The sequence below is a fragment of the Hyperolius riggenbachi genome, chromosome 3, assembly GCF_040937935.1.
Source record: "Hyperolius riggenbachi isolate aHypRig1 chromosome 3, aHypRig1.pri, whole genome shotgun sequence".
Classification (NCBI taxonomy): Eukaryota; Metazoa; Chordata; class Amphibia; order Anura; family Hyperoliidae; genus Hyperolius; species Hyperolius riggenbachi.
In genome coordinates this window covers 270,823,653-270,837,308 of record NC_090648.1, presented here as the reverse complement: position 1 = coordinate 270,837,308, position 13,656 = coordinate 270,823,653, and the positions used below count along the sequence as shown (strand labels likewise).

The following is a 13,656-nucleotide window of genomic DNA, read 5'->3' as shown; positions in this document are numbered from 1 at the left end:
TTTGTGGCCAACACTTATTGTTTCCTGTAAATCAGGAGTCCCCAACCTCCAGGCCAAGGCCCACTGCCGGTCCGTGAGTAGTTTTCCACTGGGGTCTGTCCTCCCCCCCCCCCCCCCCCGCGGCTGCCACTCCTGTTACCTTATGAGCTGGCGGCCGCTTCCTCTTTTATATTCCCTGGTGGCCCCCTTATACAGGGGCAACTGTATTAGCTACCTATACTGGGGGCAACTATATCTAGATGCCTACTTACCTATACACTCCAAATCGGGGGGGGGGGGTCTGAGGTTAGTGGCAGTAGCCCCGCTCCCCCCGGGCCTGGAGTTTGGTCTGAATAGCGGCCCTCAGGCTGAAAAAGGTTGGGGACCCCTGCTGTACACTATCTACTTCAGATGATTTTGAAGCCCCTCATAAACATGATGCACTGTATTGTTAGCATGTTATACTGTCACTGATACATCCATTAGGCCTATCATGTATGTTTATTTTCATTACATTTACTGCATATTTATGTGATGAGATTAAATTAAGAATTCAGTAGTCAATTTATGAATTGTATTTCAATGGCATCTACTATACACACACACACACTTTGTTGGATTTCAATTCCATTTATTTGTTGTTGTTTTTTTAATCTCTTTTGGATTTGTCCTCAATATATGAATTACGCAGCCCGATTATTGTGTAGGCACACCTTCGGAGTTCTATCAGGGCCTTTTCTCTTGTTTTGTGGGATGAGACAAGAATCCCATGTGCCACATCAGCCTCCATGATAGCAGTGCAGGAGTCCACACAGTTGCAGTGACATGGTATTGTACCTCCACAAGCCATCTAAAGCACACAGCATCAACATTAGCCTTACCCAGTATTTTAGTGAATATCTAATGCCAGTTCTCTGTATACCACTTACAAATATTCTATAATTATGTCCTAACAAAGTGATCATATCTTAACAATTGAACAATATAAATTTTAATTTTCCTATTACTACATTCACTTACCTATAAAATCACTAAGGAATACAACAAAAAACGGCGTGACTAAGTCATTTATTCCTTGAACATATCCACTGGCTGGATGTCTGATCGCCCATATAAACAAAATTCTTTCAAATATCTGTAAAATAAAATAAAATTGGTTAATTAAATTTACCAACCACATTAAAAGCAAAAAAAACAATACATTTTAGAAACGACCATTAAAATATTATACAATCTTAAACCTATATTTACATCAATCTTCCAGGAAAAATAAAGAAATAAAACTGTTGTGCAGTGTATACACAAAAATAACTAATGTGATCCATATGTATTAAATGTTTAGTTTTTCTTATAAAATTATCAGTTGTACAGAAAAATAGAATTGAGGATGGTTTCCACTAGGCACAATTTCATAATTAGGTAGTGGTGCTTCTTTGTTCCCACTATTGTGATGAGATTTTAAATTAAAGGATACCTGAAGTGAGAGGGATAGGGAGGCTGCCATATTTTTTTTTACTTTTAACCACTTAAGTACCAGCGGTCTCTGCCCCCTTAAGGACCAGAGACTGCTGGTACAGAAACGGCGGAATCCCGACAAATTGCCGCACATACCTGTCACAACCGTCATCACGTCGGGATCCTGGGCCACCCACTCTGCCGTCTCTATGACGGCAGAGTTCCTGTGAGCCGGTAGGGAGCCGCTTTCATTGGCTCCTGACCCTGTCTTTCAATGTAAGCCAAAGGGAGCGGCTTACATTGAAAGACAGGGCCAGGAGCCAATGAAATCGGCCCCTGACTCGTTTGCAGGGCTCTGCAGGGCTCTGCCGTCATAGAGACAGACAGAGCCAGTGAGTTGCGGGGATGAAGCGGCGAGATCGGTGGGAGCGACGGAAACGGGTAGATGCGCGCAGAGGTGGCTAATTGAAATCTACGCGCTGCCAGCCAGGTGACCACCAAAACAGGGCGTAGATTTCAATTAGCTTGGTCCTTAAGTAGTTAAACAACACCAGTTGCCTGGCAGTCCTGCTGATCTCTTTGGCCGCAGTAGTGTCAGAATCACACACCTGAAAAAAGCATGTGGCTATTCCAGTCAGACTTCAGACTGAATTATGGCTAAAAGTATTATAGGCGGAGGAGGGATCAGTAGGACAGCCTGGCAACTGGTATTGTTTAAAAGGGAAATAAATATGGTAGCCTCCATATCCCTCTCAATTCAGGTATCCTTCAATACAACTGAAGAAGTCGCAATCGCAGCCAACACTGCACAGCAAACACGCAGAAAAGGGCCCTTAGAGGAAACCGGAGACCAAAAATAAAAGCATTTATAGATACCCGGGGTTACTTCCAACCCCCATTAGGCCGTGGGATCCCTTGCAATCCTCCCAGGCTGCTTTGATCCTCTGCTGGCAAGTCAGGTAACTCTTCCAGTCTGATCTACTACTAGCATTGCTGGTACTGTGCAGACACAGAACACTTCTGATGACGGGAGTGTGATAGGTGCGCGCACATGGCCGTCCTGGCCATGCACAGCAGAACGCGACTGAGGGAGACTGGATTATTTACCAGGCTGACCAGCAGAGGATCAAACCAGCCCGGGAGGATGGTGATGGAGCATCAGGTATGTATAAATACTTTTACTTTTTTTAAAAAAAATGTGTGAATCTACAGTGGTTGTTTTTTTTTTTTTTTATAAATATACAACAAAAATATGATCAGCTATAGCAAAAAACCTTAATGCAGGAAAACACCTTCAAAGGTGTTAAATCTGTAACATTTCAATTGTGCACTCCACGAACCCTTATGGGGAGGTTAATTAAAATAAACACACAGAACCCTCCCCTGTTGGTGCCCAACCTTAACCCCCAGCCCACCCCCCGCTGGTGCCCAACCTTAACCCTTTCCTGATGGTGCCAAAACTGAAACCTCCCTGGTGGTGCCTAACCTTAATACCCAGTTTCGTTTGTGCAATATAAATTACAATAGTATATGATACTTTATGGTTTTATGTAACATAAAATAAAAGATAATTGAGGAGTCAAAAGGCAAAAATAAACACATACATACATATATATATATATATATATATATATATATATATATATATATATTTAAGCAGGTTTTTTTGAAAGACGATAATTTGTAACATAGGTGAGAATCACGGAAGCTGCTCATTGTGGTGCAAAACGTTGAAATGTAAACAATGTTTTTCTGAGAAAGCATAGAAAACAGTTTTAGAAACAATTATACAGTTGTAAAAAGGATTATTTGTTAAATAATGCAATTTTTATAATCGATAAAGTTGGTATGGAAATGAAAGGTAAAGATAACAAGTGATATACCGTATATACTAGCATACAAGCCGAATTTTTGACCCCCAAAAAGGGGGTCAAAAGTTGGGGGGTCGGCTTGTATGCGAGTCTTCCCTGGTGGTCTAGTGGTGGGTGGTCCGCGCCCCGCTCTCCCCCTCCCCGCTCCCCCCGCAGCCGCCGCTGCTATTACCTGCTTAGGCAGCGGCCGCTTCCTAATCCGCGTTCCTCTTCTGAACTTTCACCGTGTATCACAGCAGCGCGCCCGGCGCTGCTGCTGTGACGATGCAGGGGGCAGGAAAGAGCGGTTCCCCTGGTAACAGCGATACAGATCGCCGCTATAGGGAGCCGCGCTCTTTCCTGCACTCTGCATCGTCACAGCAGCAGCGCCGGGCGCGCTGCTGTGATACACGCTGAAAGTTCAGAAGAGGAACGTGGATTAGGAAGCGGCCGCTGCCTAAGCAGGTAATAGCAGCGGCGGCCGCGGGGGGAGCGGGGAGCACTACCTACCTATGCTGGGCACTATACTGGCTAAACTGGGCACTATACTAGCTAAACTGGGCACTATACTAGCTAAACTGGGCACTATACTAGCTAAACTGGGCACTATACTGGCTAAACTGGGCACTATACTGGCTAAACTGGGCACTATACTAGCCATACTGGGGCACTATACTAGCTAAACTGGGCACTATACTAGCTAAACTGGGCACTATACTAGCTAAACTGAGGCACTACCTACCCATACTGGGCGCTATACTGAGCACTATACTGGCTATACTGGGCACTATACTGGCTATACTGGGCACTTTACTAGCTATACTGGGCACTATACTAGCTATACTGGACACTAACTACCTATACTGGGCACTATACTAGCTATACTGGGACACACTGGGGGGCTGGGCCAATCCAGCATTTCCTACCCCCGGGCAGCTTATATGGGGGTCAATCATTTTTCCCTGGTTTTTCAGGGAAAAGTTGGGGGGTCGGCTTATATGCGAGTATATACGGTAGTTGTTTTATATTTACGCTGCACCCTTTTTATACACGTGGTGTCAAAAGATTTGCATTGACGTAAATGGGAGCCCATTTTAATAGACGCCATTATTACCTGCTTTCCCTTTTTGTAATGACCAAATAACCTAATTTTTGTCTCATCAGACCAAAGCACTTTGTTCCAAAATAATCTAGCTTGTCTAATGAGCTTTTGCTCAATCCAAATAAATCCTGCTAAGGTGGAATTTGGTTGGTCCATTTGCAATCTGCATAAATTTGCATATACAATTTTAATAATCCTGCATCAACTCATAATTGTTTACATCTCATTGACCATAACTGTCTGTAACCATTACAATCATCTGTGTATTCTACGTCTGTATTTTTCTTGGCCTACCAGACTTGAGTTTTATAGCAACTGGGCCTGTGGCCTTCTATTTGCTGATTACTTTCCTTACAGTTGACAATTTAAACCTATGAGATAGCTTGTTATAGCCTTCCTCTAAACCATAACACTTGACAATCTCTATTTTCAGATCTTTCAATAGTTTTGCTTTGTGGGTCCCATGCTGTCACTCTTCAGAGGAGAGTACAGAGAAGTACAACTTGCAATTGCCTACCTTGCACACCTTTTGTCATAATTGGACGGTGTCTATGAAGTTCAAGGCTTAATGAGCTAACCCAAACAATTTAGTGTGGCAAGTAATCAATATTGACCATTTATGTGCATTTAAATCAGCAAAATTACAAGCGTAGCCAATTTTTTGCACAGCCAGTGCTTCACATTTGATTCAGTTTATACCACCAAATACTGCCTTAATAAAAATCCTTGTTCGGAAAACATTTCAGTACACAGATGTTACAAGGAAATGAAAGGCATACCAAGGTTATTTATTTATTTATTTTTTCTTTGACAGTAGAGTAAGTTATGTAGGCTGAGAGGGAAGCAGGAAATGTGGGCGCCGGTGACGCCACAGAAGTTTGGGCGCCAATAGTAATTTTGGCTACAGGGGAAATTTGGGTGCCCCTGGCGCCTGATAAAAAAGCAAGTGCTAAGACCGTCCACTATGGAAACTGCGGCTGCAAACACCAGACCCATGTTACTTTATCCTCCTGTAGCCGAAATTACTAAAAATGAAATGGCCCTCAATATTTTCCATTTTTTTTGTGGCAGGTTTGCGCCGAGGGGGGCGGTTAAGGTTAGGCGTTGGTGGTGATATTTTTATGGTTAGGCGACGCTAGGGGGTGTCTTAAGATTAGGCTTCAGTAAGAGTGGTCTTTTAAGGTCAGGCATCAGGCCTAGAGCACACCAAGCGGTTTTTGATGCGATCCGCCGGCCGCATCCACCTGTCAAACCGCTCGGTTAATGTATCTCAATGGGATGGTGCACACCGGCGGTTTGAGGATTGTAGCAAACTACAAACTGTTTGCAGAAGCGTTTCTGCCTCAATGTAAAGGATAGGAAAAACGCAAACCGCTCTGAAAAACACTACTTCAGAGCGGTTTGCCAGGCGTTTTTGTTACTTTTACTGTAACAATTTGTGTAATCTGCTACACAAAAACGGAGCCAAAACCGCTAGGCATGTTTAGAAATCCACTCTAAACATGCCTAGAATCGCTTTGAAATCTGCTCCCAAAACCGCTAGCGTTTTGCAGATCTACTAGCGGTTTTGGTGTGCACTGGGCCTCAGTGGGTTTTTTTGTGGTTGTTAAGGTTAGGCATCAGTAAGAGAGAGGGCTCTGTATGAGGATAGGGTAAGTGTTAGCTGTAGTAAAGTATCGGTACCATTTACCAACATTTATATCGGAATTTGCACTGCAAAATAGTAGAATAATCGGTAGTAAATTCACACACATTCTGACTTTGAATCCATATGGAGCGGAGGACCCAAACAAAAAGGCCTTATATCTTTGCTATACACGTGGCTAAACGACCCAAAAAGATCGCAACCAGAATTTCAACATAAGTACATGAAGTACTGGGATCAAGCTTTTCAAACCAACACAACTTTAGAATCCTGGACTAAGATCTGGCAAAACGCACCTAAAACGTCCATTTGTGTTCAGACAAAAGAAAATATCTATAAAATAATGATGCTATGGTATAAAACCCCCGTCCGCCTGAACAAATGGATTCCGTCCATATCTTCAGCCTGCTGGCGAAACTGTGGGAACGCTGGATCTCTGCACCACATAATGTGGGATTGTCCTATTATTCAAAAGTACTGGTCTGAGGTCTTGTCCTATATCAAACGACACTCCGATATAGAAGTCCCACTAGATCCTTGGATATGCCTGCTCGCCAAACCAATGCCAAAGCTTAAAAGTCCCTCACAAAGGCTTTTAAATCACTTCCTAACGGCTGCTCGATGTCTCATCTCCAAACACTGGAAGGACTCTCAACCACCCTCCATCACTGAATTCCATAATAAACTAAAGTACATCTATAACCTGGAATTTCTAACGGCTAAATTACTAGATAGGATGCATGTATTTAATAAAACTTGGGGCGATGTCTCTTTCAACTAACCTCTTATTATGGCTCTCTAAGATAATCTTGCCTCATGATTGACCCCCCCCCTACAATTTCTCTTCTTTCCCCACCTATCCTCTATGATCTTTTCTCCCCTTTCATACTCTCTTCTCACCTATTTCTTCACTTAACAGCTATTGTGAGTTGAGTTCTGGAAATTCCTCACAATTTTCAATAGAATAAGATGCTTAGACACACTAGGTTCAATATAGGATTCCCCCCTGACTCAGTTCGGGTCCAATCCCTACATGATAATATAGGATGTTACTCTCTCAGATTATAATAATAATTAATCCTGTTAAATACGAAAAGCATAATCTGTAAAGCTTACCTGAAACTGTTGTATATTCTTTGAACCTTTCCAAAACTTTAATAAAAATTTAAATAAAAAAAAAAAAAAAAATTCACACACATTCTAGTAGCAGCTATGTCCAGTGCACAAATGTCAAGGCAATCTTTTTGCATGTATGCGGGGGAGAGGGGTTCCCATTATTTTGCATATGATTGTATTGATATAGAGGGCACACATGGCTAACTACATTTGATATCTATGATGACAATAGCTTCCTATTATTGATATTTAAAGGATACACATGGCTCTTTAATACTATACTGATACTTAGCGGTACAATGGCTACCTAATATTACAGTCTGTGGGGAAAACATAGCTATCTGAGGGCACATGGCTATTTAACTCTTGCATGTGGGGCTTCTGGTAATTATTTGATCTAAGGGTGAACTGCTACTTAATTCTTGTATCCAGGAGCACATGGTAGTCATCTCTATGTTAGCTAAGAAAGCAATAAAACAGTCTGAACCTACCAACAATAAAAGCTAGACACATTGCTAAAATAGCAAACATACTTCACAGGTTTATGGTACAGTATTAGTTTTCCCATGTTATTAATGTGAATTATTAAGCCTACGTTTCCTTCTATTTGAGGACTGTTTTTGATTGTAGAGTGGAGGAAGTACTGAGCAACACTGCAAGGAGATGGGGAGCAGAGTTGGGGAGGTGGGTGTCTAGGTCTGCTGCATGGCCCTGAAATCTGCAGGCACACAGCTGCTAATAAAAACATAATTCATTACTAGAAATGGAATGACCACTGCACTTTATTATAATAATGGTTACCACCAGTAAAATCACCAGCATTTTTCTATGTTAGGTTAGTAATGTAAAGCAAATTTCAAGCTTTACAGCTTTAGTACAATAAGGACGTTTCCTTAGTGTCAGCTGCTATTTGTTATACTGAATAGTACCGGGAGATGAATAGGGGAAGAGTGCAATAGCTAAATAAATATAAGCCTCAACAGGGCAGACACTTTCAATGTTTTACATAAACTGACACCATTTTTGAGCCACTGCTCACACAGTACTCAAGCCTTATCATTTAACTCTGTTTTTTACACTTGAAGAATCATAATAGGCATCTAAAATGATTTCTCACCTTCAAATGTAATATTGAGCTAAATATGCTAAGTCACAATGATTTCAGAATAAACTGCACATTCACATGCATTATTCATAGCTGTATATTTATGTTTTTATGTCTAGTTTCCCATGGTGTGTGGAAAGGAGATAACACTTTCCTTCTGTATTACATTTTTTGAAAGTGTCCCCTGACTTGCAGGGCATTTCATATTTGAATGTTACTGTAATGAACCACTCAGGCTGATTTGCATTAGCTTTCTGTTTGAAATGTCAGGTCATTTTGACAATGATCCTGTAAAATGAACAACAAATGCCTTCATCATGGTAAAGTGTGATATTTCTTCCTCCATAGTAAAAAAAACAGATCTGTAATCTTTGGATGAAAAGGTAAAAGTTAAGAGACATACACAAGCCTATGTATAATGTAGCACTAGATGGCCACATTATACTTTGAGGTTTACAAAAAGATCAGCCAATTTTTTAACAATCCAAGATCTTCTTGTGATGGATGGTCACCACTGCAATATATCCTTACTCACCTCCCAACTTGTTGGAAACCTCTTGTGACCTAGCTGACCAGTGAAAGAGCACAAACATATTTGGGTCCTTAACGATATGGTCACAAATGGTGGCAGGGGTGTTCAGAGCAGCAGGCTCTCCTATTGAACAGAAGAGTGGGTGAATTCAAGTTCCTCTACAACCCTTTGACTGATTTCCACCATTCAGGCAGTGAAGCTGTGATGCCTTATATGATCCCATCTGAGGGATAGTTCGTGATAAGACAAAATACTGTGCAAAAGCGCTGTCTAAGATACAGTGGCTTGCAAAAGTATTCGGTCCCCTTGAAGTTTTCCACATTTTGTCACATTACTGCCACAAACATGAATCAATTTTATTGGAATTTCAGGTGAAAGACCAATACAAAGTAGTGTACACGTGAGAAGTGGAACGAAAATCATACATGATTCCAAACATTTTTTACAAATAAATAACTGCAAAGTGGGGTGTGCGTAATTATTCAGCCCCCTTTGGTCTGAGTGCAGTCAGTTGCCCAAAGACATTGCCTGATGAGTGCTAATGACTAAATAGAGTTCACCTGTGTGTAATCTTATGTCAGTACAAATACAGCTGCTCTGTGACAGCCTCAGAGGTTGTCTAAGAGAATATTGGGAGCAACAACACCATGAAGTCCAAAGAACACACCAGACAGGTCAGGGATAAAGTTATTGAGAAATTTAAAGCAGGCTTAGGCTACAAAATGATTTCCAAAGAATTAAACATCCCACGGAGCACTGTTCAAGCGATCAATTCAGAAATGGAAGGAGTATGGCACAACTGTAAACCTACCAAGACAAGGCCGTCCACCGAAACTCACAGGCCGAACAAAGGAGAGCGCTGATCAGAAATGCAATCCAGAGGCCCATGGTGACTCTGGACGAGCTGCAGAGATCTAAAGCTCAGGTGGGGAAACTGTCCATAGGACAACTATTAGTTGTGCACTGCACAAAGTTGGCTCTTATGGAAGAGTGACAAGAAGAAAGCCATTGTTAACAGAAAAGCATAAGAAGTCCCGTTTGCAGTTTGCCACAAGCCATGTGGGGGACACAGCAAACATGTGGTAGAAGGTGCTCTGGTCGGATGAGACCAAAATTGAACTTTTTGGCCAAAATGCAAAACGCTATGTGTGGCAGAAAACTAACACTGCACATCACTAAGAACACACCATCCCCACTGTCAAATATGGTGGTGGCAGCATCATGCTCTGGGGTTGCTTCTCTTCAACAGGGACAGGGAAGCTGGTCAAAGTTGATGGGAAGATGGATGGAGCAAAATACAGGGAAATCTTGGAAGAAAACCTCTTGGAGTCTGCCAAAGACTTGAGACTGGGGCAGAGGTTCACCTTCCAGCAGGACATCGACCCTAAATATAAAGCCAGGGCAACAATGGAATGGTTTAAAACAAAACATATCCATGTGTTAGAATGGCCCAGTCAAAGTCCAGATCTAAATCCAATCGAGAATCTGTGGCAAGATCTAAAAACTACTGTTCACAAACGCTGTCCATCTAATCTGACTGAGCTGGAGCGGTTTTTCAAAGAAGAATGGGCAAGGATTTCAGTCTCTAGATGTGCAAAGCTGATAGAGACATACCCTAAAAGACTGGCAGATGTAATTGCAGCAAAAGGTGGTTCTACAAAGTATTGACTCAGGGGGCTGAATAATTACACACACCCCACTTTGCAGTTATTGATTTGTAAAAAATGTTTGGAATAATGTATGACTTTCATTCCACTTCTCACGTGTACACCACTTTGTATTGGTCTTTCACGCGGAATTCCAATAAAATTGATGCATGTTTGTGGCAGTAATGTGACAAAATGTGGAAAACTTCAAGGGGGCCGAATACTTTTGCAAGCCACTGTATCAGCACTAAGCTAAGTGCATACATTTTAATAGAACTGCTGGCTGCAGCAGAGTAGAAAGCAGAGGAATTCAAGAGAGGAATACAAGTGAATGAGGCCAATTAACACCACCGATCGAAAATACAGTTGGAAGCATTCTCTACACAGAGCCACACTGCACAACAAGTGGTGTGAATGGGACCAGTATACAGAAGGGGAGACCCTGACAGTGGAAGAGAAAAGGTGGTACAGAGAAGGGAGTACTGCTCTATGCTGCTTTTAGTGTGAAAAGGTCCATATGTAGATAATGAGTTATAGCAGTAGGCTGTCCATCGTAGAATGTATTGGATTTAATAAAGGCAAGGAAAATTTGTAGAACATAATTTCATCTTCATGTGTAATAAAGATTGTTGACTGAGAAATATGCAATGCTTAAAATTAATTCTAAAATGAATGTTTATATAAGAAAGCTGAGGTGCAGTACGTAGACAAACTAATACACACCATGGAACTTCACTAAACAGTTAAAACGGACCTGAACTCAGAACTTACTCTCTGCTCTAAAAGATAGGTAACATTATTATAACCTTTAAAGAAAAACATTTCTAATAGCCAATACATATCCTGCAATAAATATGCAGTGTGTCTACTCCCTGCTTTCATGGAAGCAGACAAAGGGTTAACATCCTGTGTTTACAAATTAGTTGCTTTGTCAGGGCAGCCAGGTGACACAGCTGAGAGATCAAATTACAGTTGTGATTAGCCACAGATGAGGGGAAATTAGACAGGCTAAACTCTCTAAATTCATACAGCATGCATTTCTCAGTTTTCCTTCTGTCCTGTGCAAGCGTTCTGATCCACTTTAAGACCCAGTACAAAGGGCATAGGTAAGTTGCAAAGCTGTAGCACAAAAAATTGAAACACTGTGTAGTCTAGACACACAATGAGGAACATTAGAAGATTAGGGCATACTGGGCAAAGCTAGGAAGCTCAGAGACATATGAGGCACTGGGAAACTGAAGTACACTTTGAAAAGTAATCGAAATTTCACTTTTGGAAAAACTACAACAGGGGTCACAGGGAAGCAAAAAATTGTACACAGGACATTGGGAAGCTTGGACCCACTTTTAGGAGCCCTAAAATGCTACCATACATTATGGGGTAGACTAGAAAACTATAGTACTCTGGTGGACACAATGATGCAAAACCCTAAAAAGGAACCAGAGGAAAGAGCACAGGGCAGACCAGCCCAAGGGCCCTACAAATTCTGAGGCCCCAATCTGTTGTGTGTGTCGTGTGTACTGGCGGCCCTGTGCACAACACCTTGTAATATGAACAGCATAAGGAGGTTTAGGAAACCTGCTGCATACCCACTCACACAGTTTTTACATTGTCGGTTTCAGCTTATGTAAGAAAGGACAACAACGATTGGGACTTGATCCCTCAGGTGACAGATCGGGGCTAAGTGCTGTAATAACACACTTGGCAGAAATGATCTGGCACTCTGGCTCTCTCAAAAATTCATTGGGGCCACCATACACATTCTAGAATCATAAGTAAGATCAAGTCAGCACACTGATGTCTCAATGCAGTGTTCCGTTTATTGTATAAGTCAACACCAACTTGACAATTGGCTCGGGGCCGTGAAAAGGTCCCCTTCTTCAGAAGAAGGACATGTTTGCACTTTTCTGAAGAAGAGAACCTTTTCACAGCACCAAAACAATTGTCAAGTCGGTATTGACTTATGCAATAAACGGAACACTGCATTGAGACATCGGTGTGCTGACCTGATCTTACTTATGATTGTAGACTTTAAGGTGATGCGGCTTGGCACCCAGGTCGAGCACCCAACGTGTGGGTAAGGTTTGCCACTCCAAAATCCGTTGTTGACCATACTCATTCTAGATTCTCTGAGGAGAAGCGGCCCAACCGGCCACCAGGGCCGCGAACCCTCTAGTGTGTGTACAAGGCTTTAAGGTGTGATATGGACATTAGACTATTGCGGTTGTAGGAATGAGATTGTGAGCTTCTCTGAAGAATGGCTAGTGACATGCCTATGTATTTTGTAAAGCCCTGTGAAAGAGGTCATTGTTTTATACTGTATAGTAAGTGCATACTACTTGGAATATAAATGCATAATAAGTACCAGAAGACTCACTGCACACAGAAAAGTTACATTTAAATCCTCCGTTTATGAAATTATCCAAAGGTATATTTAGAATTCCTGCACTGCCTGGAGCTGGACTAAAAGCGGTTATAAAGATAAAAAATCAACAGCAAGTAGTGTGTTTAGCCTTTTCAATATTGTCACACATTAATACAAAAGGACTCTCTAGACAGCAACTGCTCTGTCTAATACCAATAAAAAAATTAAATGCTTAAATCTTAATCACCCCCTCCATATGTATCGCATTATTCTTTTATTACCTCAATTAGTGCAGAACAGCATTATGTACATTAATGTTACATTACAAATAGATAAAAGATACATGCCTACGCCAGTCAGCAGGTAAATATAATTAAAGATAAAGTGATTAATTGTGGTCTCCAGTGGTGCCACTGAAAAGGGAATTGAGCACCAGTCACTAGTCTAATACCAAGTTGGCCAGTGCATGCTTCACTTTGCTGAGCAGACAATGAGAAACTAGAGCAGAAAAGAAAAGCAGACTGTGGCATAAGAAGACGGGACTAGAGAGAGGCTTAACAAGTTTGGAGTTCAGAGGACACAAAACATGAGAGAAATGTAATGCTTCAAATACATTCATAGCACATATGTTAGATATAAAGACTGATAGATATCATGTAACAAAGGAGCTTTAAAATAAAATAGCTCTTTTACACTTAGGGCAACCTAAAGGTCATCTCAATAGTCAGCAAACTCTGCTGAGTTGGACAAAGCAGTGAAGTTGAACACAGAACAGAGGGATAAAAAAATCCATTTCAATTCTTCGAGCTTATGTTACATAAAAAGTGTCGCAGCACTGACTGATGAAAAAAGGAAAGAGGG

At 41.5% G+C, this 13,656-nt stretch overlaps 1 protein-coding gene across 1 annotated transcript in view; it reads right to left on the bottom strand.

Annotated features, from left to right (window-relative positions):
- Window positions 1–13,656, bottom strand: part of LOC137563632 (TBC1 domain family member 22A-like) — a 640,427-nt gene that overhangs the window by 461,485 nt on the left and 165,286 nt on the right. Inside the window, exon 8 of the mRNA XM_068276327.1 lies at window positions 1,000–1,114. Within this exon, the coding sequence (XP_068132428.1) occupies window positions 1,000–1,114 (115 nt within the window). The remainder of the gene's footprint in view (window positions 1–999; window positions 1,115–13,656) is intronic.